The sequence below is a fragment of the Cotesia typhae genome, unplaced genomic scaffold (assembly GCF_013202065.1).
Source record: "Cotesia typhae breed Kobodo isofemale line unplaced genomic scaffold, CoteBio_Ctyphae contig_37, whole genome shotgun sequence".
NCBI lineage: Eukaryota > Metazoa > Arthropoda > Insecta > Hymenoptera > Braconidae > Cotesia > Cotesia typhae.
The window spans coordinates 169,120-194,007 of NW_027423745.1; the positions used below are offsets into that span (position 1 = coordinate 169,120).

The following is a 24,888-nucleotide window of genomic DNA, read 5'->3' on the forward strand; positions in this document are numbered from 1 at the left end:
GACTCAATCGGACCCAAACAAACGGATCGAAAACTTTTATTTCCCATTCATTTTGCTAGGAATTATTTTTAAAAACGAAAAAAATGCCCAAGACTCGACCAGAGCCAAGAATAGAAGAATGCAAAAAAATTTATTTTCTCTTTTCAATAACAAACAAAAATTTATTGAACAAAAATCAGCCTAATCTTGACAAGACGATAAAAACTGATTGAAAAAATTTATTATCAATTATTAATTGACAAAATTATTTCAAAAAAGAAAATAGGCCCCAGACTCAACCGGACCAAAACGAACAGATAGAAAATTTTTATTACTTATTTCTTATGCTCGGAATAATTTTTGAAAACAGAAGGAATTGCCCAAGACTCAACCGGACCCAACCAAACGGATGGAAAACTTTCATTTCTCATTTATTTTGCTGGGAATTATTCTGTAAAATAATTTTTCAATTAATCGTCAGGTAAAATGTCAAAAAATAAATTAAAACAAACATTGAACTCAAGTCCCAATAATTTTGATATTTTAATTAAAATTATTTTTTAATTAATTGACAGGTAAAATGTCAAATAAGGAATTGAAAAAAAAAATCGCTCTCGAGTCCTGATAATTTTGATATTTTTATTAAAATTATTTATCAGTTAATTAACAGGTAAAATGTCAACTAATAAATTAAAAAAAAAAATTGAACTCAAGTCCGAATAATTTTGATATTTTAATTGAAATTATTTATCAGTTAATTGACAGGTAAAATGTAAAAAAATATACTAAAAAAAAAATCGCTCTCGAGTCCTGATAATTTTGATATTATTATTAAAATTATTAATCACTTAATCAACAAGCGAAATGTCAAATGATAAATTAAAAAAAAATTGAACTCAAGTCCGAATAATTTTGATATTTTTAATAGAATTATCTATCAGTGAATTAACAGGTAGAATGTCAAATTATAAATTAAGAAAAAAATTGAACTCAAGTCCGAATAATTTTGATATTTTTATTAGAATTATCTATCAGTGAATTAACAGGTAGAGTGTCAAATTATAAATTAAGAAAAAATTGAACTCAAGTCCGAATAATTTTGATATTTTTATTAGAATTATCTATCGGTGAATTAACAGGTAGAATGTCAAATTATAAATTAAAGAAAAAAATTGAACTCAAGTCCGAACAATTTTGATATTTTTATAAAAATTATTTTTTAATTAATTGACAGGTAAATAAATAATAAATTAAAAAAAAAAAAATTGAACTCAGGTCCTGATAATTTTGATATTTTAATTAAAGTTGTTTATCAATCAATTGACTGTTAAAATCCTGAATAATAAATTAAAAATAAATCGCACTCATGTTCTCATAATTTTGATCTTATAATTGAAATAAATTTCTAATGAATTGACGGGTAAAATCCCAAGTATCAAATTAAGTAGTAATCGCACCCAAGCCCTGATAATTTTGATATTTTAATTTAAATTATTTATCACTTAATTGATAGGTAAAATGTCAAATGATAAATTAACAAAACATTGAATTCAAGTCCTTATAATTTTGATATTTCAATTTAAATATTCTTTTTATTCACTGACAGGTAAAATGTCGAAGAAAATATGAAAAAGAAATGGCATTCACGTTTTAGTAATTTTGATATTTTAGTTTCCCTTTTTCTTAGCAAAGAAATCATTTCAAAAAAATCTACAGGTGTTTCGGCAGTTCAAGGATAACTTTACTTTAATGTTATTAGTTTGCATTCACATCATTACACTTTACTCCTTTTATTAAGCAATTAAGATTCCAGTTGAATCTTAGCCTTTTTTTTTTTTTGTATTTGAAAATAATCCCCAGCAAAATAAATGAGAATTAAAAATTTACTCTCCGTTTCTGTGGGTCTGGTTAAATCTTGGGCCTTTTTATTTTTTTTTATTAAATTTTTTCGAATAAAAATAAAAATTAAAATTTTTTCCTCTGTCTTAGAGTACCCGGTTAGCTTTAATTCAGCGTTACAACGCCTCCAATAATGCTGCGATACACGGACACACACTCATACATTAAGCCGTCCGCTTGCGACCTCATACATCCACTCATTCACACTTACGTACTCGGCTCATAGCGTCACAATCCCCTCTCATGCTCGGCTTTGTGTGAGCGAGTAAGCTGCTATTGCAGCATCTCACTCTCGCGTCTCCTCTACTTCCCCGCTCATTTTCATTTCTCGAATAGCGCGCTTCTGATTGGCTATCGTTTTTAATTCATAACTCAAATTCTATGGCCCAAAAAAATTTTTGGCTCAGGAACTTTCGATTCAGTATTTTTTTCTCTATCGACCCCAACAATTACTCCCGCCACTTCAGAGACACCCTGTATATATGAATACATATTTTCTTTTGAAATTTTTCCCGCATTTTCTTTGCTATAAACTTCACGGAGCCCGATACCTTTCTAACAAATGCAAAACCGTGGAAATCGGTTCGTGCGTTCTGGAGTTATAGCGTCAGGAAGGAAAACCCGACTTATTTTTATTTAGTAGATTGCATGCAGAGCTATTTGAAAATCATACATCGACTTAATTAAACTAACCTGCTGCATTCGCTGAATAGGAGAAGTTCTGTGTTGTAAGCTTCCGGGTGGTAATAAGTGAACATCTCCACGCAGTGAAACGACCACTTTACTCAACTGTTTACTCTCTAATTCAAAAATTCGCGCACTATTTATGACGAGCCCTGAGATGATTCCTACAAATCCTCTTTCAACTTGCCCTTTATTGTTGTTCCATCTTCCTCCGACTTGAATAATTGCCTGGCCATCGTGCAACAAAGGATCAAAATCTGCAGATAAAAAAAAATTTACTTTATGACTTGAACGAGTTTTCAAACAAGTTTTGACAGGAGCTCGGTAAGGAGCTCAACATGCTAATAATTTTTGAGTCAGGGGGTTTATCCCTGTCTAGTTTTCATATTTCACAATAATTACATTGATTCATCTTTAAGTTGAATAAGTTAAGCGAACCTATTACGATGTAATGTTATGTAGTTGATAAAATAAAAAAAGGGCATTCGGCATCTATAATAGAAAAAGATTCTATTTCATTTTATGTCTGTGGACAAAACAACTGCAAAAGTAAAATTTTCTAAAAATGATCCTAAGAAAATATTTTTTGATAAAAAAAACAGGTAAATTTAAGCTGATATTGTCAAATTTTAGATGCATCTTACAGAAACTAAATATTTCGGCGCAGTTAAAAGTTATTTGGAGGAATAGTAGTGAGACTATGAAATTTTCAAAATTTCAAAACCAAAAATGCTGTTATCTCTTAACTAATTTAACGATTGAGATCATGTTCGAACTTGTCTTTCTTGTTGATCTCTTGGTGTGCTACCAACGTAGCAAGCCGGGGGTCAGCGGTTATATGGCCCGGATGCACACTCTTTGGAGTGATAAGCATCCGGAGCTAGCGCAATTTACGCCCAAACACCTGCGTAACAATGCCGCTCATCTTCGGCGTAACAGAAGATCGCTTGTGCCGAATAGAAGGCAGTCTAATAAACTTTCTTTTCCGGCGCAATTACACCAAGAGCGACGGCGTTCCTCCTTAGATGACAACAATCCCTTTGTAGGACGGCAAGTAAGTATATCCAAAAAGATAACTTACTCTCAACAACAGCTTGACGCGATAAATGAAGATCTCCGTGCAAACATCCTGGACGATTCCACCCTGCTCACTGGGAGCCAGGTTGTGCATGGTGCAGCAGTTTCGGCTTTTCCGAGAGAGAGACATTGTCTCTCGATCGAGGCAAGGTTGAGACAGCGCATCTCACAACTTGGCGTGGCAGCAAAAGAGGCCTGTCAGGTTGCAAAGAGAACTTGATAGTGGATCGATGTGTCTTACAAGATGCGATCTACTATCAACGCAACCTATCAATGGCCTGGATTCACTACCGGAAGGCATTTGACTCAACTCCTCATGAGTTGATTTTATATCTTCTCAAGTGTCTGGGGGTCAATCCTGAAATAGTGGAATGCATTCGGCGTACAATGCAGCTCTGGCGAACGCGTTTTCACATTGGAAGTGGAAACGCATTGCACGTCTCCGGAGTTGTACAGTATAAACGAGGGGTCTTCTAAGGCGATTCGTTGAGCGCTCCACTGTTTTGCATTTCACTGCTGCCTATATCTGTTGCTCTCCGTAAAACTCGTGGGTACTTTGTGGGGCCTCCGGGTGATCGAAAATATTCGATCACCCATCTGCTGTACATGGATGATCTGATGCTGTATAGTGCTGATGTAGATCATCTACAGTCAGCACTTAACATCGTAGCAGAGTACACACGAGATGTTGGAATGTCTTTTGGGTTGGACAAGTGTTCGGTCGTACACTGGTGAGGGGTAAATGCTCTGACACAGGTGATGATGTCGAGTTAGTAGATTGGAGCGTCTTAAGACAATTATACGCCGGAGAGTTGTATAGATATCTAGGAATAAAAGAGCACCACATGCATGCGGTCTCTAAAGTCCGAGTAACTGTCCAGAGCAAGTATGTTAGGAGACTCCAGAAAATTTGGTCCTCCGAACTTTCCGGCACCAATAAAGTCTCAGCTACTAATATGCTCGCTGTCCCAGTCTTACTATACTCTTTCGGTGTCCTGAAATGGGCCTGAAAGGATTTACGAGATCTTGACATCACTGTAAGATTATGTAAGATTATCACAACCTGTAAGATTATCAATATAAATCGGAGCATGCATCCCAATTTATCAGTCGCCAGATTATACCTCTCCCGGTCCATCGGTGGGAGAGGTTTGCAGAGTTTGGAGCGGCTTCACGACCGTTTGGTCCTGGGTTTAACGCACGAAGTTGTCAATTTCACTGCAGACGAGGATGACTTTCTTATGCAAATTGTACATAAACATGAAAATGCGCATAAAGGGTTGTTCTTGTAAAAGGCAGCAATACATGCGGCAAAAACCCTTGGTCTTGGAGAAATAAACGCACTTATAGAACTCCAAAAGGAGGAATTTAAAAGCGTCATCAGGAACGCCGAGGAAAAACTACTCCTTGGCGAACTAATGGTCAAGTCCATGCCATCTGAAGAATCGATCGACCATGGTGAGGCAATACTGGTAACCTTTAACATTGGGTAGCACGATGATGTCGATGTGCACGTGGTTGAACCTCGAGTCAGGTATGTCGATGTGGTTTGGTTGAAGTCGAGTGTGCCGGTGAATTTTCGACTGATGGCATGCTGAGCATTCGCGTGACCACTGTATGGCGTCCTTGCGAATATTAGGCCATACAAATTTTTTCCTCAGTAGTATTGAGGTTGTTCTGCCACTGGGATGAGCTGGTCCGTGGATAATGTTGAACGCTGTCTTGCATAGGAAAGCTGAAATGTATCGTTTGACGCGATCGTTGGAAATGTTACAGTATATCTTGATGCCGTCTTCAAACTCGAGTTCCTGGAGCAGTAACGACGTTGAATGTGCGGCTATGTCTCTCAATTTTTCATCATTGAGCTGTTCATCGCGTATTTGTTTAGGGTTAAGCACCGTAGGCATGTTGACTGAGTGAATGCGTGATAGAGCATCAGCGACTATGTCGTCTTCCCCTTTTAGGTATTTAATTCCAGTGGCGAACTGAGAAATGTAATCCAGTTGTCTCAGCTGACGATCCGAGGCGTTCTCGTGTTTCACATTCAGAGCAAAAGTAAGTGATTTGTGGTCTGTGATCAAAGTTACGTGGTGGCAATCAAGAAATTGCTGAAAGAACATAATCGATGCGAAGAAAGCAAGTAGCTCGCGATCGTTAGTGCTGTATCGCTGTTCAGTTGGAGTCAGCTTTCGTGAGAAAATTCCTAAAGGTTCCCAATTGTTATTGATGGGTTGCTCTAATTTAGCACCAATGGCTATTGATAAGACGTTCGTTGTAAGTGCGAGGCAAGCACCAGGTGATGGATATGAGAGTAGCGTGGCTTTGGCTAATTTTTTCTTGAAGTCTTCAAATGCCTTTTCTGCCCGAGGAGTCCACGGTATCTTGGACTTGTCTTTTTTTATCGATTGTTTGAGGAAACTATTCAGAGGTAATTGGTTGTGCGCAGCTTGAGGTACGGAGCGTCTGTAGTAATTAATCATGCCGAGAAAACGTCTGAGTTTTTCGACGGTTTCGGGTTTTTTGTAGTTGAGAATAGCAGTGACGCGTTCATCAATTGGAAAGTAGCTTTGTGAGTTCTTAGTGAATCCAAGAAAGTTAATTTCAGACTGGCCGAAAGCTCATTTGTCGTTGTTAATGCGAAGTGAGTGACTTTTTAATCGTTAATAGACCGTTTCCAGTTGCTTGAAATGCTCTTCTTCATTCTTTGACATGATGAGGATGTCATCTATGTCGACAAAGACGAAGTCAAGGTCGCGGAAAATTGAGTCCATGAAGCGTTGGAAGGATTAAGTGGCGTTTTTGAGACCGAAGGGCATAACGCCATATTCAAAGAGCCCCCACGGGGTGATTATTTCTGTTTTCTGTATGTCATCTGGATGCATGGGTAGTTGGATATGCCCCGTCAAGGTCGATTTTTGAGTAGATCTTTTTACCGTGTAGACGTTCAAACAGGTCTTGAATAAATGGTGATGGGTACATGTCTTTCTTAGTACTCACATTCAAGTTTCGATCGTCACCACACAATCTCCAAGTGTCATTTTTCTTCTTAGCCATGTGAATCAGGCTGGCATATCGGAGTGTTTGGAGGTCGGATGACGCCTCTCTCCAGCATGTCTGTGATTTGGGCTTTTGCCGCATCAGCTTTTTCTCCAACAAGTTTTCGCGCGCGTGCTGTAGTTGGCGGTCCTCTGGTTATTACTTGATGAGCGTACGAAATGTTTGTGAGGTTGGGTTTGCTGATCGGCTTCGCAATCTCTATATATTTTTGAAGCAGATTCGCATAAATGACTGGAAGTCTTGAGTCTATTGTTGAGACGTCATAAGTTACTGCAGCTTGTGTATTACCTTTTGTTGATAAGGACGTGAGCGGGTCGATAAGACACTGATTCTTCAAGTCAGTCAACAAGTTGGGATGAATGAGCAAATCAGCTTTGATTATAGCTGTTTGAACGTCAGCGACGATGAAAGACCACTTGAAAGGACTGCGCAGGTTTAGGTCTAGCTCGACTGTCTAGGTTCCATAGGTGCTAATGGCCGAGGAGTTAGCAGCGAACAGAGTAAGTGGATTTTTTTCGAGTCTGCAGCTTATGGAGATTGCAGGAATGATGGAAACTATTGAACCAGAATCAACTAAAAATTTTTTGTTGATTTTGTAGTTGTATACGTGGAGACGCAGTTCTTGAGGTAGTAGTTTGTTGTCGCTGTCACTTACTGCCCCGACGTTTGACGATGTTTTTCTATATCGTACAATAATGATAACAATAATAATAATAACAATAAATTGCTGCCAGAGCTGTAACGCCCTGGTAGGCGAAAGAGTTCGTTTGTGTTTATGGTGTGTGTGTGTGTGTGTGTGTGTATGTCAGTGTGTGTTTGTGTTGACTTTTGTATGATGTCTGCTTGTTCCGGGAGTTGGCGCTTCGGGCGGTTTGATTGCACTTCTGGTCGCTAGTGGCGTAGCCGAGCCGGTCGGACCGCCACAAGCACGCTCTCCTCAGTGACTTTCAGAGGGAGTTTTGAAATTCGCGACACGGGAGTAAGTTCATTTAAGAGGTTCCACCGTCGTCCCCAGTGATGTAGCTGGACTTGGTTAGGCGTTGACGATGTGTCATTTTCTTCGTTGCGATTATCATCAGTCTTTTTGTAGTAATGGGGCTTTAACCTGTCTATGGACGAATTTTTTTCTTGGCCGTCGACGGCTATTGTATACAGTTGATCGATAAGTGCCGTCATCCGTTGATTCAAATTTCCAAATTTTCCCTCGTCGCTCGCCATAGTTACTAAATGTCGCTCTGGTGGTTGCTGGCTCTTAAAATCCCGGGTTTGTCTGATCGCTTTGTCTCACGGTCGCTATATCTCTCTCACTCAATCTCATACTGTATACAATTTTTCCACTCATTCATCCATACTAATTATTCTAATTTTTCAAGATTTTCAAAAATCGGGAGATAATTGTTCTTACCCAGTTTTGCAAAAATCGAGTTTTTATCAGATCTCGACGTTTGAAGGTCACACGAAGCGTCTCTGACTACCCCCCACGATGTTGTCACTATCCCTGTGTGTGTGCGTGTGGGTGCGCGCGCGCGCGTGTGTGTGTGTGTGCGTGACTGAGTGAGTATGTGAGTCGTATATAACTTATGTAAGTAGTAGAAATGATACTTATATCATAGATACAACTGTAAAGAGTCCTGAATATAAACTAAATGATATTAATTTAAGCTACAGTACTATTCGACGAGCTAATATATCTCTAAGGAAAGGTATAGCGACAGAACTAAAGCAACAATCGAAATTGGATGATAATTACGTCGTTCATTGGGAAGAAAAACTTCTCAGTGATATAGTTGGGTCTGAAGCCGTTGATAGGAAGCCTATTGTTCTATCATCTGGCGAAAAACAATTATTTTGAGTTCCGAAAATAAATTCTAGGACTAGAACAGAACAAGCAACTTCGATAGATACAAGCAACACCTATACATTCGATTATAGATTAGTAGGGTGTTAGTTGATATGTAAAAGCATTGTGCCTTGATACTGCAGCCACTAACATAGGTAACATTATAAAATTTTTCACATAACGATGAAATAAATTCGTAAGATTCACACAATTTCTTTAAAAATAGTTTCGATACCATTCAGACAAAACTGAAAAATTTTTTTGTTCTTTTTTATGAGAACCAACAAGTTTAAATACGATTGATATAAGTCCTATATCTTCTTTGAACTTTATTTTTTAGGTCTTTATCACGGTGCAGGTGTTGAATTAGAGAAATCTTTAGGTCGGTAACTCATTTGGTTACCATGTCGTCACCACATGTTTGAAATTATTTTAGAAAGTGTTTTTAAAGTATATTGGCCTCAACAAACAGGCCCGAACGTACCAATCTTTAATCAACTCAAAGGTTTTTGGAACAAAATTGATAAATCAAAATTCAAACAGGGTACGGAAGATACCCCTGTTGATTAAGCTTTATCAGACATTACTGATGAACAGGGCCTGGAAGTTGGGGCCAATAATTAAACTTAAAAATAGAGCAAATATAAATTAATGATCACAAGCGAAATGACGATCGCGATCAAATTCAAACGCTTAAATGCTACACTATAGTTTGAGCATAAAATGTCAAAATAAAAGTGAGGTTGGCATCAAAACACGTGGGCTTGAACAACCCAACCTGACATCAAGGACAAAACTATAAAGAAAATCACAAGTGCAGGATAATTTGAAATATTTACATTACATAAAATCAAGAGGATCTAAAAAAATAAAATGCGTCAGTGCTGTGTCATGAAATTTAAGATATTTTGTAGCAAAACCGGGCAGCAGTCTCCGCGTATAGATTTAGGCTAGAAAAAAGAGGATCAAAGTTTCAGAAGCGGATTTTAATGCTTGTGGTGTAGACAACAGTGGATAGAAAAATAGTTGACTTAAAATAATTTCGGTCAAAAACTTGAAATTTACAAAGAATATAATTTTTATATTTTTACACTTTTTTCTATTAGGCTTAACTTCTTGCTGGTAGATATGGAAAAACATATTCTCTACAAAAAAATCTGGAAATATTTTTGGTTCCGACCAGCTCAAAAAATGTTGCACAATAATTTCCGTTAAAAACTTAAAAATTAGTAAAAAATGAGGTTTTCCATTGTAATTTTTTCCTGCTGATCTATTTAAGCTCAAGTCTTCGGTGGTAATTATAGACCAAAAGTTATCTACAAAAAAAAGAGCGTGTGTACAGAGTACACATGTTAGAACTGAAACTTCTTCGGCAAACTCAATTTATAATTCATTAATTAATAGTTAATAGATATCAAAGACAGGTACATAAAGGATTTATGCATATATAGTATGGAAAGAATTTAACTGATATATAGTATTGAAAGGAGTAAATGAGAAAAATTTACACTTGTAACAGGGTAAAATTACCCTTAATCGATAAGTCACCGAATATCGATAATTATTCGACATAGCACTGGCGCGTCTCGATCTTCGGACCTAAAGGGAGAATAGGAGGGGGTGAGTTTGGGTTAAAATACGTGAGCCGTGCAGTGGAACAGGGAGAAGTAGTGTGACCGCCAGACTGAGTGCCACGGAAATCAAAAAGGACCGTTCCCGAGAGTAGTGACGAGACGAAGGAAGCCAACTACAACTAGGACTTCATCCTCAACGAGTGAGTTAGATCATCGTTTTGTTCGTCAAGGTGTCAATTAATGCTCTGTGGGAAGGAAGTGGACCGCGGTTTATCCAATACTCAGTTACTTCTCCTAGACGAGTAGAACGCTAGTGATAATGTTTTATATCAAGAATTAATTATTAAGAATTCTAATTTGAGAATTAATTATCGAGGATAATATAGAGTGGAAAATTATGGAGAATATTATATTATAAGATTATTTCATCAAGTGTGAATTTGATAATTTTGGGATTAAGTCCGTGAATTAATTAAATTAATTTTGCTGATATTGATAATTATCGGCGTGGATATTAAGTCCAAGTAATTAGTTAATTGAGTCAAAAATCGTCACAGTAAAAACTTAGTCAGAATTAGTTAATTAAACTTGTGTTAATAATTTAGAAGTGATTGTAAGATTTATATTGTGATTAATTTATTTAACAAAAGTTAGTTTAAGGTATTAAGCCTCTCGTTCGAAATAATGACTTAAGAATTTTAAGCTGTTTTAATATTTTAATAGAATTAAAATTAACAATTGGAATTTGAGAATTGGTTGTAATTGAATATTGTTTGTCGTTTTATTAATTTACTAATGATTGAATAATTGATCTAAAATATTTAATTGAGATTAGTTACAGTCAATTTTTATTAAAGCAAAATTTATAAAGTAAAAATTAATAGAGTCAAGTTAGTAGTGTGAGTGTGAGACAAGTGTGGGTAATGTGTGAGTTGCAGAGTGATTAGGTCTATGTTACGTCGCTGGACCGTTACTGCTGTAGCTGGTGTGGGTTATGAGAGTGTGCTGCAGAACATCGAGGTCTATGTTTCGTCGCTGGGCTGATGTTCTGTAGTAAAGTGTGTATAAGCTGCAGGAGTATCTAGGTCTATGTTTCGTCGCTGGGCTGTTACTCCTGTGAGCCGAGTTAACGATCCTAGTATATGATTCGTTTCTGTGCGGGTGACAGTAGTTAGCAATCGGGTAGACGCCGGGAGGGGCCCGTCACGTGTAGACGCCGGGAGGGGCACGTGTTAGAAATCAACCGGTAGACGCCGGGAGGGGCTCGTTGAGAATAAGTTAGAAATCAACGGGTAGACGCCGGGAGGGGCTCGTTGAGAATAAGTTAGAAATCGACGGGTAGACGCCGGGAGGGGCTCGTCGAGATTAAGATATTGTTAAGTGTGGTTAGTGCGTGTGTGAATGAAATTTTGTTAACTAATTTTAAGCCAACTCTGTTAAGTTTTATTTTTATTGTTAATAAATATAGATCGATCTTGTTAATTAAATTTTTATTATTTAACAGCAACCTTCCTCCACTCTCTCTACCCTAAGATAGGATTTTCTCAGCTCTGGACCGGTTCCAGGAACCGTGATTAATAATCCTGGTGGCGCCCTGATAATTTTTATTGTTGTTAGTTTTGTTTAGTTAAATTAAAAATTGATTAGGGGCCAACCTGAGCAGGTAAAACTGTTACATTGGCGCCCAACTTCTTAAAAACCCCATAGAGAGAGAATAGAAGTTGTTGAGTAATAAAATTTTAATTAATTAATTAGAAACATATTATTCAATCATTGGAAAAAAAATTTTTTTTTATTACTCGAAAAATTTTTAACTTAGAAAATTGCGTTTAGTGAGCGTCGAAAAATTTTCTTTCTTCTAATTTTCCTTGAAATTCAAATTTTAGAATTAATTTAATTCTTATTTAAAATTTTGAGAAAAAAAAAAAAAAAAATCATTATCATTCAGCTAAACCCAGTAGCTTGTGGTAGTTTTTTTTTTTTTCTACAAGTCACAGCTATTTTGGGTATCAAAGAATATCATCATAATAGTCAAACCCGGTAGTCGAATTAAGTCGAAGTATTTTTCTTTCAATAAGGATTAAAATACTTATCGATTTTGACTACCTCGGGTAAATTTACTTTTCATTTTTGAGGAATTTACTTGAGAAAATTCGACAATTGCTTTTGAAAAGAGTTTTAATCCTATTCAATTTAAAATTAGCAAAAATTCTTTTCTTTCATAGAGAATTATAATAAAACATTAATTGACAAAATTTATAAAATCCTTTTTTTTCTTTTGAACAAATTCTTTTGGTTTTTGAAATTTATTTCAATGTAAAATTTTTCTTTTATTGTCTCTAAATTAAAATTTGAAAATTGGATTACAACATCGTAAAGTACTTTTCAAAAGAAATTTTGACATATAATCCTCAAAAGAATTTTTATCCTATTTAAATTAAATTTAACAATAATTTCTTTTCCTTCATAGAGAAAATAATTAGTTATATCTTATTTGGAAAAATTATAAAATCTTTTTTCTCTTGAACAAATTCCTTTAGGAATTTATCGCATTATAATTTTTTTTTTTTTCCTTCTTCTTTATCAAATATTTTATATTATTTATTCTAAAATTAAAATCTTCAATATTAGATATTTGAATTATAAGTTATTGTCGTGTTTCAACGGTAAGATTTTTCAGATTCGAGAAGTAAAATTTTTTTTTTAAATAATAAACACAATGTTACGTCAAGGTGGACCGAGAACCAGGTCTCAAGGACTCGAAGAGCCAGAAGTTGAGGCTTGACGACTTTCCTTCGGTAGAGGCCGGGGTAGAACATCACCGATTATTACTAATAGACCAGGATCCAACGTTGATCAGAGACCCTTAGGGGAGCCAGCTGAAGTACCTGGGTCAGGCGTCATGCCTGCGCCCATGGGTGAGTCGACTCATTTAAACCCGGGTAATAGACAACATGGATCCGCGGGAGTAATATCTTCGGTCCAAAACAACCAACGTATATCAATAGGCGAGACTCCAGGTACGAGTGGGACTGCGTTGTACCCTGGAAATCAAAACATGGCCAGAATCAGCGAGGTAATTGGAAGGAATACGATCACACCAGCTCCAGCCGGTTCGTCAAACTCTTCATTACATTTCGGAGAGGTTGCCGACACGATGAACGGAATAATTGACGACATGGACCGTGAGTTCTCCTGGTTACAACATAGACTCCGAGGTGATCCTGCAACCATTCAAGTACCTCGAACACGACTTCAAGGAGTCGAAGAAGCCATAAGAGAGCGAGAGGCACGGGAGCAGGCATTAAGAGACCAGTTGAGACAAGAACAAATTCAACGAGAACGTCTCGAACGCCTGCATCAACAACAAGAGCAGGAAATTCGCCAACTTCGTGAACGTGAACGATTGGCTCGTGAGATTTATACAGGGACAGCGCACCTTGGAATAAATTCGTGTTCTCCTTTATACCAACAGATAAATAATCAAGAGACTCGACCAATCGGCTTGACTTCTCGCCCATTGATCAATACAATAAATCACCAGGATTATCAAACAAATCTTGAACAACAAGATCATCACCAGGGTAATACTTACATACCACAAGCTAATTATCCTGGGAATTGTCCCGATAATTATACACAAAGATTGCCCGGAGGTGACTTCAATGGGTTGAACACCAACATTAGACCTGGACACATCTCCTATAGCCGCTGGAAGGAAATCAAGGATACCATACAGATGTCCGGCATTTCCTTTCCTCAAAAAGACAGAACAGCTAACGATTTCGTGAATGCATTGGAGGCTAGAGCGACACGAGAGGATTGGAGCGAACCGGAGCTAATGAAGGTGATCAGTTACACCCTGAAGGGAGCAGCAGCTCGTTGGGTGGATTCGAACTATTACAGATGGCAAAACTTCGCCCAGTTCAAGCAGGAGTTCCGAAAAGCCTTCGGCAGCCCTGTTACAGACCATCAAATGATCCTGGACATAAGTGAGATGAGGATGAATCCTGGGGACAATGCCACGGAGTTCGTGCTCAATGTCCAACGAAAATATCAGTCGATGGAAATTCCTCCACCAGTCCAGGAACAAGTGAACTGCATCCGTAACCACCTAATAGACGAGCTGAGGCTTATGGTTTTTTCCAGGCAAGTAACAACATATGAAGACCTTCTCAACGTATTACATGAGGCGGCCAGGTGTACCAAGGACTCAAATAGCAAAAACCAGTCTGTCTCTCAATCTAAAAGCGCGGACAAACCTCGTTTTGGAGCCATTCAACATCCTGACGAGGAGACAGAGTTTATTGAGGAAATTGTCGAACTCCCCGAATTCAATAATATGCAATTAAATTCAGGGGAATACGACAACCGTTATGGAGTCGTCAGACGTCCTAACAACCAGTTTCCAGCCAACAAACAATATTATCGCTCGAGGTTGTATCCATCACAGCAATCAATTGCTACTCAACCCGGAAACCAACTATTGTCTATACAGAATTTACCGACCCAAACTCCAAATAACTTGTCATTAAGACAATATAGTACCAGGATCAACGACCAGGACCACAATTTTCGAATACACCTATACAAGACCTAGGTCTGATGTATAATTTAAGATACATCCGAGGACCGAGCCCCTGTTTTAACTATGGTACACCAGGTCATACATTCGAGTTCTGCCCTGGCCCAAGAAGAGAAGTTTGTAATCTCTGCTACAGAATAGGTCATACCCGGGAAAACTGTCCTGTACCGGCTCTGTGGAATAACCAACCTGGATCAGCTGCAACTAATACTGAACCTCCTGCAGAGAAGGTCGTCCAATCTATTCAAAAAAATGCCTAGAGGTAACACGTAAGTTTCCCACGTGTTTACCAGAACAATTTGAAAACCGGGGAAACAATAATTTCACTGTATTGAGAGAAACCAATCTGGATTCATACCCGAGAAAGGACGCGGGAATTAAACCAGTCTTTCCTCGAGGGCCAGATGAGGTAAACAGTGACCACATCATTGATTCTGTTGCTGAGTTTGATGTATAAGAAAAGTCATTAGCTAAACCACTCTGTTTAGAGGAGGTAATAAGAGCAATTACCTTATTAGAGGACCCCTTCTCGGTCCCTCCTGATGAAGTAATAGAACCCTGCACATCTTTGATCGAACAAAACTCCGAGGAAAATTCAGCAACACAAGAAACCTCTGATTCGGAGTGGGAAGACGAAGTTGAAACTCTATGTGAACCAGCAACTACACCAGCTGCCTGCGTACCTTCACAAGCTTCATTTATACCTCAAGTACTTCATGGCAGACCTCTCTCTGCGTCTTTTATTCACAGATTGGCTAGTCGACGAATTTTCAAACCTGGAAAGGGGTCACCACCTGAAAAAACGTCACGTATCCCGATCTCGGTGTGGATATTTGGAGTAAAACTCCAAGGAATACTTGACACAGGCAGTGAGAGGTCGTATATAAATGAAAAAGTGTACAAAGATATCAAACATCTAGCTGCTGGTGAGCTACAAGACGATCAGACTAAGAAGGGAGTACTTCTTGCTAATCACTCTACTTGCAAAAGTAAGGGTGGAGCCCCTTTCATAATTCAGATCGGATCAGTAGCTGGAGAACAATATTTGAGTGTTTTACCCGACCTAGGTTATTCCTTGGTCCTGGGGATGGACTTCGCGACAAAATTTGAGGTGCAGATTGACTGCAAGACCTGTTTATGGAAATTCACCGACTCTCCAGAGGTTTTTCTTTTCCAACCTATCAACTGTCACGAGAAGTCAGCACCATTGTGTGTTATGTCAGAACTCCAAGAGGAGGAGATGGGAAGATTTCTGGAGATTGAGCTAAAAAAATTTGATGAAGTGTCAATCCTGGGGGCGACAAAAATTATTCAACATGAAATTCTTTTGAAACCCGGAACACAACCTGTGCGAATAAAACCATATCGCAGAAGCCCAGTTGTGAATGAAGAGTTGAATAAACAAATAGATGAGTTGTTAGAAAAGACGTTCATCCGCCCGAGCTTCAGTGTCTGGTCATGTTCACCATTGATGGTTTCGAAACCCAACAACAAGTGGAGATTTTGTATCGATTATCGTCCACTCAATAAAGTTACGATTCCACCAGCTCATCCATTGCCGAACATGCTCAGAATACTGAGTGCTCTTCATGGAGCCACTTTTATTTCAACAATGGACTTACGTGAAGCATTTCATCAAATTTTAATGTCTCCAGACTCAGTTTCACTGACAGCATTCTCTGTAGAGGGAAGAGGCCAATTTGAATGGTTAAGAATGTCATATGGACTAGTAGGAGCTCCTAGTACCTTTCAAAAAGCCATGGATCATGTGAAAACAAGATTCTGTGAACTTCTGGTCCAGAGGGAGTTGCCTCCCAAGTGGGCTGAACAGTTTTTCGCTTATCTCGATGATTGGATCGCGATAAGTGAAACATTTGAAGAACATTTGAAGGTCTTGGCTCTGCTGTTCGAGGTATTCCGTGAATTTGGTCTCCTCATCAATCCAGAGAAGTGCAAATTTTGCAGAAACGAAGCTAGATTTTTGGGATTCGTGGTCATCGAAACTGGATTATACCCGGATCCTGAAAGGATTGCACCTGTTGTTAATTTCCCTACTCCTACGAACAAGAAACAACTAAGAAGCTTTCTGGGCCTAGTAAACTGGTACCACCGTCATCTCCAGAATGTTGCGAAGGCTCAAGGCCCTTTAAATAAACTAACTGTCGCAAATTCGGAGTGGAAATGGGGTCCAGATGAAGAAAAATCGTTTCGTGAACTAAAACAAGCTCTCGTTGATGCTCAGCCCTTGGCAATTCCAAAACCAGACTGGCCGTATGTATTATACACTGATGCATGCGATACCGGTCTAGGTGCCTTTCTAGTGCAAAAAGAACCCGGAACGGACAAGGAACATTTAATTATTTGCCTTAGTCGCCAGCTCCGAGGTGCGGAAACTAGATATACGACTACAGAAAAGGAGTACTTAGCTGTAGTCTGGGCGGTGAGGAAGCTGAGGTGCTATCTCGAAGGTGCTCCATTTACAGTAATAACAGACCACGCCTCTCTATTATGGCTGCACTCACTTAGAGAACCCAATGGACGCCTGGCAAGATGGGCAGTTCAGCTGTTTTCTCACCAAGTTACCATCATACATCAACGAGGTACGACAAACGAGGGTCCAGACGCTCTCTCTCGTCTATATGAAGATGATTCCCCCGAAGATTGGATGGAAATAAAAGACAGATTACAAACAGCAAGGTTTGTCCATATTCAGTCTTCCAGTTGGTATGATTTAAAATTTAACAATGTCAGGAAACATCCGAAGAACTTCCCAGACTGGCAAATACGGGAGGATTGTCTTTATTATCGCAGACCCGATCCCCTTAAGGAGATCTTGGGTGACGAAGACGAATGGAAGAAGGTCCTAAGAGACCATGAAGTACCAGAAATATTGAGGAGAAATCACGAAGAACCAGATGCTGGTCATCTAGGTCGTGACAAAATGTACGAGCGTATTAAAATAAAGTTCTACTGGCCAGGAATGTCGAAAGACGTTGAAGATTTTGTTCAGGCCTGCGAGACTTGCAAACAGGTCAAGTACAAGCAGAGTACATCAAAAGCTCCACTCCAAACGAGACAACCGATTAAACCCTGGGCAGTGGTGGCAGCGGATGTCACGGGTCCCTTCACACGGTCAAAGTTAGGGAATGTATATATTTTAATAATACAGGACCTATATACCCGGTTCGCTTTATTCTACCCGCTGCGTAAACACACTGGAAGTCTCATACTAGAGTGTTTCAAGCGCTCTTTCTCACTCTGGGGATATCCAATGTTCCTGGTTTCAGATAACGGGAAAGAATTCGTAAACTCTCAAGTACAAGAATACCTGGGGCAAGTAGGAGTTAGGTTTAGCCCTATTGCAGTCTCTCATCCTCAGGCAAACCCTGTAGAGCGAATAAATCGTACTATAAAACCCATGATTCGAGCATACATCGACAAAGACCAAACAGAATGGGATAGACATATAGGGGAGTTCCAATTAGCCTATAATAGTGCTTTCCACTCATCACTTAAATTGTCACCTTACTATCTATGCCATGGCCAAGAACCACGCCAAGCGGGTGACATATGTCACCTGGAAATTGAAGATCTGGATTTTAAAAACCGAGAGTGGGCCAAGAGAATTCAACGTCTCGATGAGCTCAGGCATAAAATAGAATCCAACATGAGGAAGGAAAATGAGCGACAGGAAAAATACCACGGGTCAAATTTTAAGATTCCGGAGGTTTCCGTTGGTGATAGAGTTTATTATCCTAATCGTAAGCTTAGTAATAAGGCGGCCGGTTATAATGCGAGTCTCGGAGCTAAATACTTAGGGCCTGCGATAGTCTCTAAGTTAATTAGTCCGTTGGTCGTAGAGTTAAAAAACGAGAAGGGGAAATTGTTAGGTCAACATTATACCCCTGATTTAAAACTCCCAAGGCGTAGTAATCGATTAGCTGATAAAAAGCTCTAGTATTAAGGAAAAGTATGTCGTGAAAATTTTTCTAATTAATTATTTTTCCAGGATTATGGAGAGAGATGGAGGAGAAGTCATAAACCAAGAGAAATACCCGAGACAGGGAGCAACAGCCCAGACCAACATCGGAGGAGTAAGGCCAGGGACTAACTCTGTGGCCGTACAATGTACTATCCTCTCTGGGCTGCCAATACGTCAGTCTTCTACGTCACGAGTATCTGCTTTTCGGAGGTTGGGACCTCATGTACCCAGTATTCCCTTGGTCCCTGCAAGAACTACGCCCTTGGTGGCAAGCCCTGTGGGAGTTGCCGTTCCCGAGGCGGGTACCTCAGCCACAGCGGACACTGTTCCATCGGTTTTAAATCGAGAGGAGTCGGCTGTGACTGGGGAGCACGCCTCGACGACGTCAGCTGCTAAACCCTCGGTTTGCCACCGAATGGGGGTTGCTGGAACCAGCAAATTGGAACCAAAATCTGCAGAACCCTCGGTACCTCACCGAGTGGTACCAGTTCAAATTAAACAAAAAGTATCCCAAGGGAGAGTATACTCTAGTGAGTCGAAATGGCACGGCTGCACTGAAGGACAGTCCCGACTCAACAGGCGTCGTGTTAGGTTTAACCAGATGCTACGGGACCCCCAGACACCAAGGGCGAAACTGCGGGCTGCGTGGGCAAGGGCATCGACAGTGGCGGAGCGGAAAGAGGATCGAAGGCCCAGACATCTCGAGCTGTTGACGTTTGCAGCTCGAGCTGTTCAGAGGGAGAAGGGATCGGAGACTTCCCCTCCGACAGTTCGAGTTTCCATTCCGTTGGAGTCAATTGGAGCACCAACTCCTGTGCTTCCTCTCGAACCTCATCCACCTATGCCTTCTCCCAGGAAGATCAAGGTATCAGTAATCCCTGTACATACTGCAGCATCTGTTGGGGGGGATGGCGCTATACCCGGACACGCTCCAGATGTGTCCAAGGGTGCTATACCCCGTCCTGAGACGACCTCAGCTAATACGTCGGTTGAGTCTAGAATACCAGTGAAGACTAGAGTCTTCACTAGGTCTAATGTTGCCATGACTCCACCCCGGAGATTGTTTGCTCCTTGGAAACCTCCAATATCTCGGTCCAAGCCAGTCCCATCCAAGAAACCAATACCTAGATATGCAGTGGATGTTGAAGCTGCTCCAACCCGGAGCCAAGGCACTGCTGACACTCGGGTAGCAGCTACTTCAACATCCTCGTTCGTGCTTCCTGAGTGTCCACCACATTTGACGCCTGCTTTCGCTGCATATCGCGCCAGCCAATTTAAGGAGGCCATGGAACGAGCGGTCAGGACTGGCAGGATGGAGACTGGTACCCCGCGCGCCGAATTGATGCCGTGGCCGGAGCCAAGTGACGTTCCAGTCCGTCGACGAACTGCGAAGAGGAAGAAAAAGAGGAACAAGAAAGAGCTCCGAGGGCCAAACTGGAATGAGATGGAGGTTGGTGGCCAGGGCGAGCCGATATCCGAGGACTCGGGCCTAGAAGACAGTGGGGTTTTCAACGACCAGGAGACCAGTGACGAAGATGTTCTCCAGCTGGACCTCGATGAAGACCTGTAATTGGGCTAAATAAAAATTTTTTTTGTTAAGTTAAAATTTGAATACGCTGTTTTAGTTTTGATTCATCAACCCCTAGGAGAAGCTGAAGATCGGGACCCCCCAGTGCTGGTCTGGTGGGGAGGAGTGTAACAGGGTAAATTACCCTAAATCGATAAGTCGCCAGAGATCGATAATTAGTCGACTCAGCACTGGCGCGCCCCGATCTTCGGGTTCTTCCGTTTAGTAATTAAGAGGGGGGGTGGAATGGGTAAGTGCTCGGGAGTCGGAGAGTGACAAAATCAGAAGAGGTTTGATAGTCAACCGCACCGGTCACTACTCAACAGAAAAACAGGAAAACGGGAGTGGAAGTAAAGACAGATCCCCGGAGTGAAAGAAAACCAACCAACGAGTACTCAGAGAATTCACCACGTCGGAGAGACATCGTGAACAGGAATTTAAGTCAAATACTCAGGTACTTTATTTCATTCCGTGGGCGGAAGATAGACCGCCGTTTGTACTCGGTCTATCATTCCTCTTCTCCTCGTATATAAAATTTTTATTAATAGATTAATTGTGGAACGTTTGCTAGTTTTGGATTTAGTGATTTTCATGGGGGCTTATACCCGAAAATCTCTCAATTGACCTTGCGGGAAAACTTAATAACTAAAAATTATCAATCAATTAATTAACATCTGAAAATTCGTTAAATTTATTTTTATAATAATTAACTTAGTAAAATTGATTGATTTTTGTCATTGAAAAAAATCGACAAATTTTTATTCGTGGAATTTGGCCAAGCGTCAGTTCTTGTGTCGCAGTAAATTCCAATACCCAAGGTCAAGCAAAACTTAGCTAGCGAATGTTCTAGCAAATAAAAATTGAATATTTCAAGTTTGTCAAGTTTTTCATAATTTATAAAACGAGTAGATAATTATCAATAATATTATATTAAGAATTAATTACTGGGATTGTTATATTTGGAATTTATTATTGAAAATAATATAGATTGGAAAATTATTAAGAATATTATATTAGGAATTATTTATTGAAAATATTTTATTGTAAAACTAATTATTTTATATCACGTGGAAATTTCGTAATTTTTGGGGATTAAGTCCGTGAAGTAGTCAAATTGAAATTACTGAAACTTGATAATTATCGGCGTGGACATTAAGTCCTAGAAATTAGTTAATTGAGTCAAAAATTGTCACAGTAAAAATTTAGTCAGAATTAATTAATTAAACTTATGTTAATAATTTTGAACGTGATTGAGAATTTTATATTGTGATTTATTTAATTATCAAAAGTTAATCCGAGGTATTAAGACCTTTTGTTTTAAATAGTTATTGTTATATTGTTAAGACCATGACTAGAAGTTACTGAGGAGTTTTAATCCATCTAATATTTTAATAGAATTAAAATTAACAATTGGAATTTGAGAATTGTCGTAGTTAGTTAGAAATTGATTGTTAATTGAAAATTATCGTTTTATTAAATTACTAATGATTGAATCATTTGATTTGGAATATTTAATTGAAATTAGTTACAGTCAATTTTTATTAAAGTAAAATTTATAAAGTAGAGTCAAGTTAGTAGTGTGAGTGTGAGACAAGTGTGGGTTATGTGTGAGTTGCAGAGTGATTAGGTCTATGTTTCGTCGCGGGGCTGTTACTGCTGTAGCCGGTGTGGGTTATGAGAGTGTGCTGCAGAACATCTAGGTCTATGTTTCGTCGCTGGGCTGTTGTTCTGTAGTAAAGTGTGTATAAGCTGCAGGAGTATCTAGGTCTATGTTTCGTCACTGGACTGTTACTCCTGTGAGCCGAGTTAACGATCCTAGTATATGATTCGTCTCTGTGCGGGTGACAGTAGTTAGAAATCGGGTAGACGCCGAAAGGGGCCCGTCACGTGTAGACGCCGGGAGGGGCACGTGTTAGAAATCAACGGGTAGACGCCGGGAGGGGCTCGTTGAGAATAAGTTAGAAATCAACGGGTAGACGCCGGGAGGGGCTCCTTGAGAATAAGTTATAAATCAATGGGTAGACGCCGGGAGGGGCTCGTTGAGAATAAGTTAGAAATCAACGGGTAGACGCCGGGAGGGGCTCGTTGAGAATAAGTTAGAAATCGACGGGTAGACGCCGGGAGGGGCTCGTCGAGATTAAGATATTGTTAAGTGTGGTTAGTGTGTGTGTGAATGAAATTTTGTTAACTAATTTTAAGCCAACTCTGTTAAGTTTTATTTTTATTGTTAATAAATATAGATCGATCTTGTTAATTAAATTTTTATTATTTAACAGCAACCTTCCTCCACTCTCTCTACCCTAAGATAGGATTTTCTCAGCTCTGGACCGGTTCCAGGAACCGTGATTAATAATCCTGGTGGCGCCCTGATAATTTTTATTGTTGTTAGTTTTGTTAGTTAATTTAAAAATTGATTAGGGGCCAACCTGAGCAGGTAAAACTGTTACACACTATTTATTATGTCACATATTCTTTCAATTTATTACGTTAATATGTACATCATCTGATGATATTTGTAATGATATGGTTGTCACTAAAGCCTTATATGGTAACTAAAATATGAAACATGTTCTTGTTTCAATATTTTCTAAATATGGCATCTATTGTGGTTCCGTATTTAGTTGTCGACATGTTAGGATTATTATTTAATTGCAGACTAAATTTTTCATATAAAAAGTTAATTAATGGTGTCAAATATTAAAATATCTTAATAAAAACGTTCATAAAACAGTATAAACAAACACGAGGGTATAAAATACATAATAATAATAACATTTAAGAGCAGTGTACCTACAGTCTAAAATACAATGCATCTCACATAAAAATAACATTTCTATAATGTAAAAGTATAGAATTCCTTTATATCTTTATCTTTTTCTCTCCGACTACGTACATATATGCGTCTTTTAATGTGACGCTCTTATTATGATTATTGTGAGGCTCATATTATTATTATTGTGACGCGACCTTGAAATTTTACCCTCAACGTACGCAAAGAAGTTTCACTTCAACAAGTATTAGATGATTTTTTACCTAGCCAAGCCTAAAAAAATTTACAAAATGATCTTGATCAAGAATTTCCCTTTTTCCTAGGAAATGAGGTTCTAAATGGTCATTTTGGATGGTTGACTGATTACAGATAAAATCTTTGCTGGCCATTATAGAAAAAAATATTCTTTACGAAAAAAGTATAGAAGCATTTTACGTCTAGTTATGCCCACTAAAAATTACAAAATTATCTTTATCAAAAAACTTGAAATTGAGAAGAAATATAATTTTTATTTTTGTACACTTTTTCTTTTAAGCTCAACTTTTTATTGGTAAATATGGAGATAGTGTACTACACACCTGGAGAAGTAAAGTAAGAAATATCTGATATCACATGCAATTGTTAACCGAGGCGAAGCCGAGGTCAGCAAACATGTAGTCTGAGGCTTTCTTATTTCCTTTCCGTGGAGTGTATACTATTCTTTTGCTTGACGATGGCAGGAAGCGTCACTTCCGTTTAGCGCAGCGGACCGAAAGTTGACGCTTTCTGCCCGTGGAGCAAAAAAAAACATATTCTCTACAAGAAAATCAAATCGTGACGGTCCTGATGAGTCCATCATTACCAGAATGAGTCTTAGTAGCACGGCTCAGAGGCTACTTGGCAGGTAGATATCGTTCATGTACCACTAGCACTATATCACTTTCTTTTAGGTTGGGAAAGTGTTGATTTCACTTGAAGATGGCCTGATAACGATGCAAGCAGGAGACCGACCAACGTCCACAGAAACTGTCGAGTGTTTGTTGGATGAATAGCCATCGGAAGTCTTCCTGGATTTAGGTGCTCACGTAAGGGCTCAGACGTCACGTTGAGGGGTTTTCCGATTTAACGGGATCTCTCATTTGCCTCCAAAATGATGTGCGGACAGTAGATTGAATTCCCGATGAATGCAAAGGCCACCGAGGAGGTTGGCGATAAGCTGTTGAAATGTGCGTAAGGCCAGAAAGGCGGCCGAAGTGAGACCGTAGGTGTCTGTAGTCAGCTCATAGGTGATTAGTTGGCTACTGGAATACTATAGTATTCGTTGGAATATCCTGTCGTCCGGGTGGACCTTTATCTGTCTGTAGAACTACTCAATGTCCCCGTAGAAGACGTATCGGTGCAACCGGAAAAACAGAAGGACGTCAAACAAGTCAATCTGGAGCTTTCCCAGTTAAGATGGGAACGAGATGCTTACAATACCGCAATCTTTCGACCGCTGCACTGTTTTGCTGAAGATTCAAAACAACTTCTTCCACTTCATCATATTGCAAACAGTAATATTGGGACACTTCAATCCATGTGCCCCATTGAGTTTTGACTGGTCTAGGGGGTAAAGGAACATCAGGAAGAGCGATTTTAAATGCTTCAGTCCTCGCCCTAGATTTAGAGTAAGCTTCTTTGGCATTGACGACGAGAGCATTCACATCTCCATAACATTCTCTCACTTTTTCAGCAATATTGTGACATGCGTGCGCTAAGCATGTTACGTTAACAAATTTAAGGTAGGTTCTTTGCAAAATTACAGCCGACGCTTTCATATAGGGTGCCGCATCCGTCAAATACAGAAGAATTCTGTTAACATCAAATCCTGGCAAAAATTCATTTAAAGAGTTAAT

General features: G+C 39.1%; 1 protein-coding gene across 1 annotated transcript in view; it reads right to left on the reverse strand.

Annotated features, from left to right (window-relative positions):
• Positions 1 to 24,888, reverse strand: part of LOC141526874 (neurexin 1-like) — a 703,605-nt gene that overhangs the window by 147,274 nt on the left and 531,443 nt on the right. Inside the window, exon 17 of the mRNA XM_074242012.1 lies at positions 2,572 to 2,819. Within this exon, the coding sequence (XP_074098113.1) occupies positions 2,572 to 2,819 (248 nt within the window). The remainder of the gene's footprint in view (positions 1 to 2,571; positions 2,820 to 24,888) is intronic.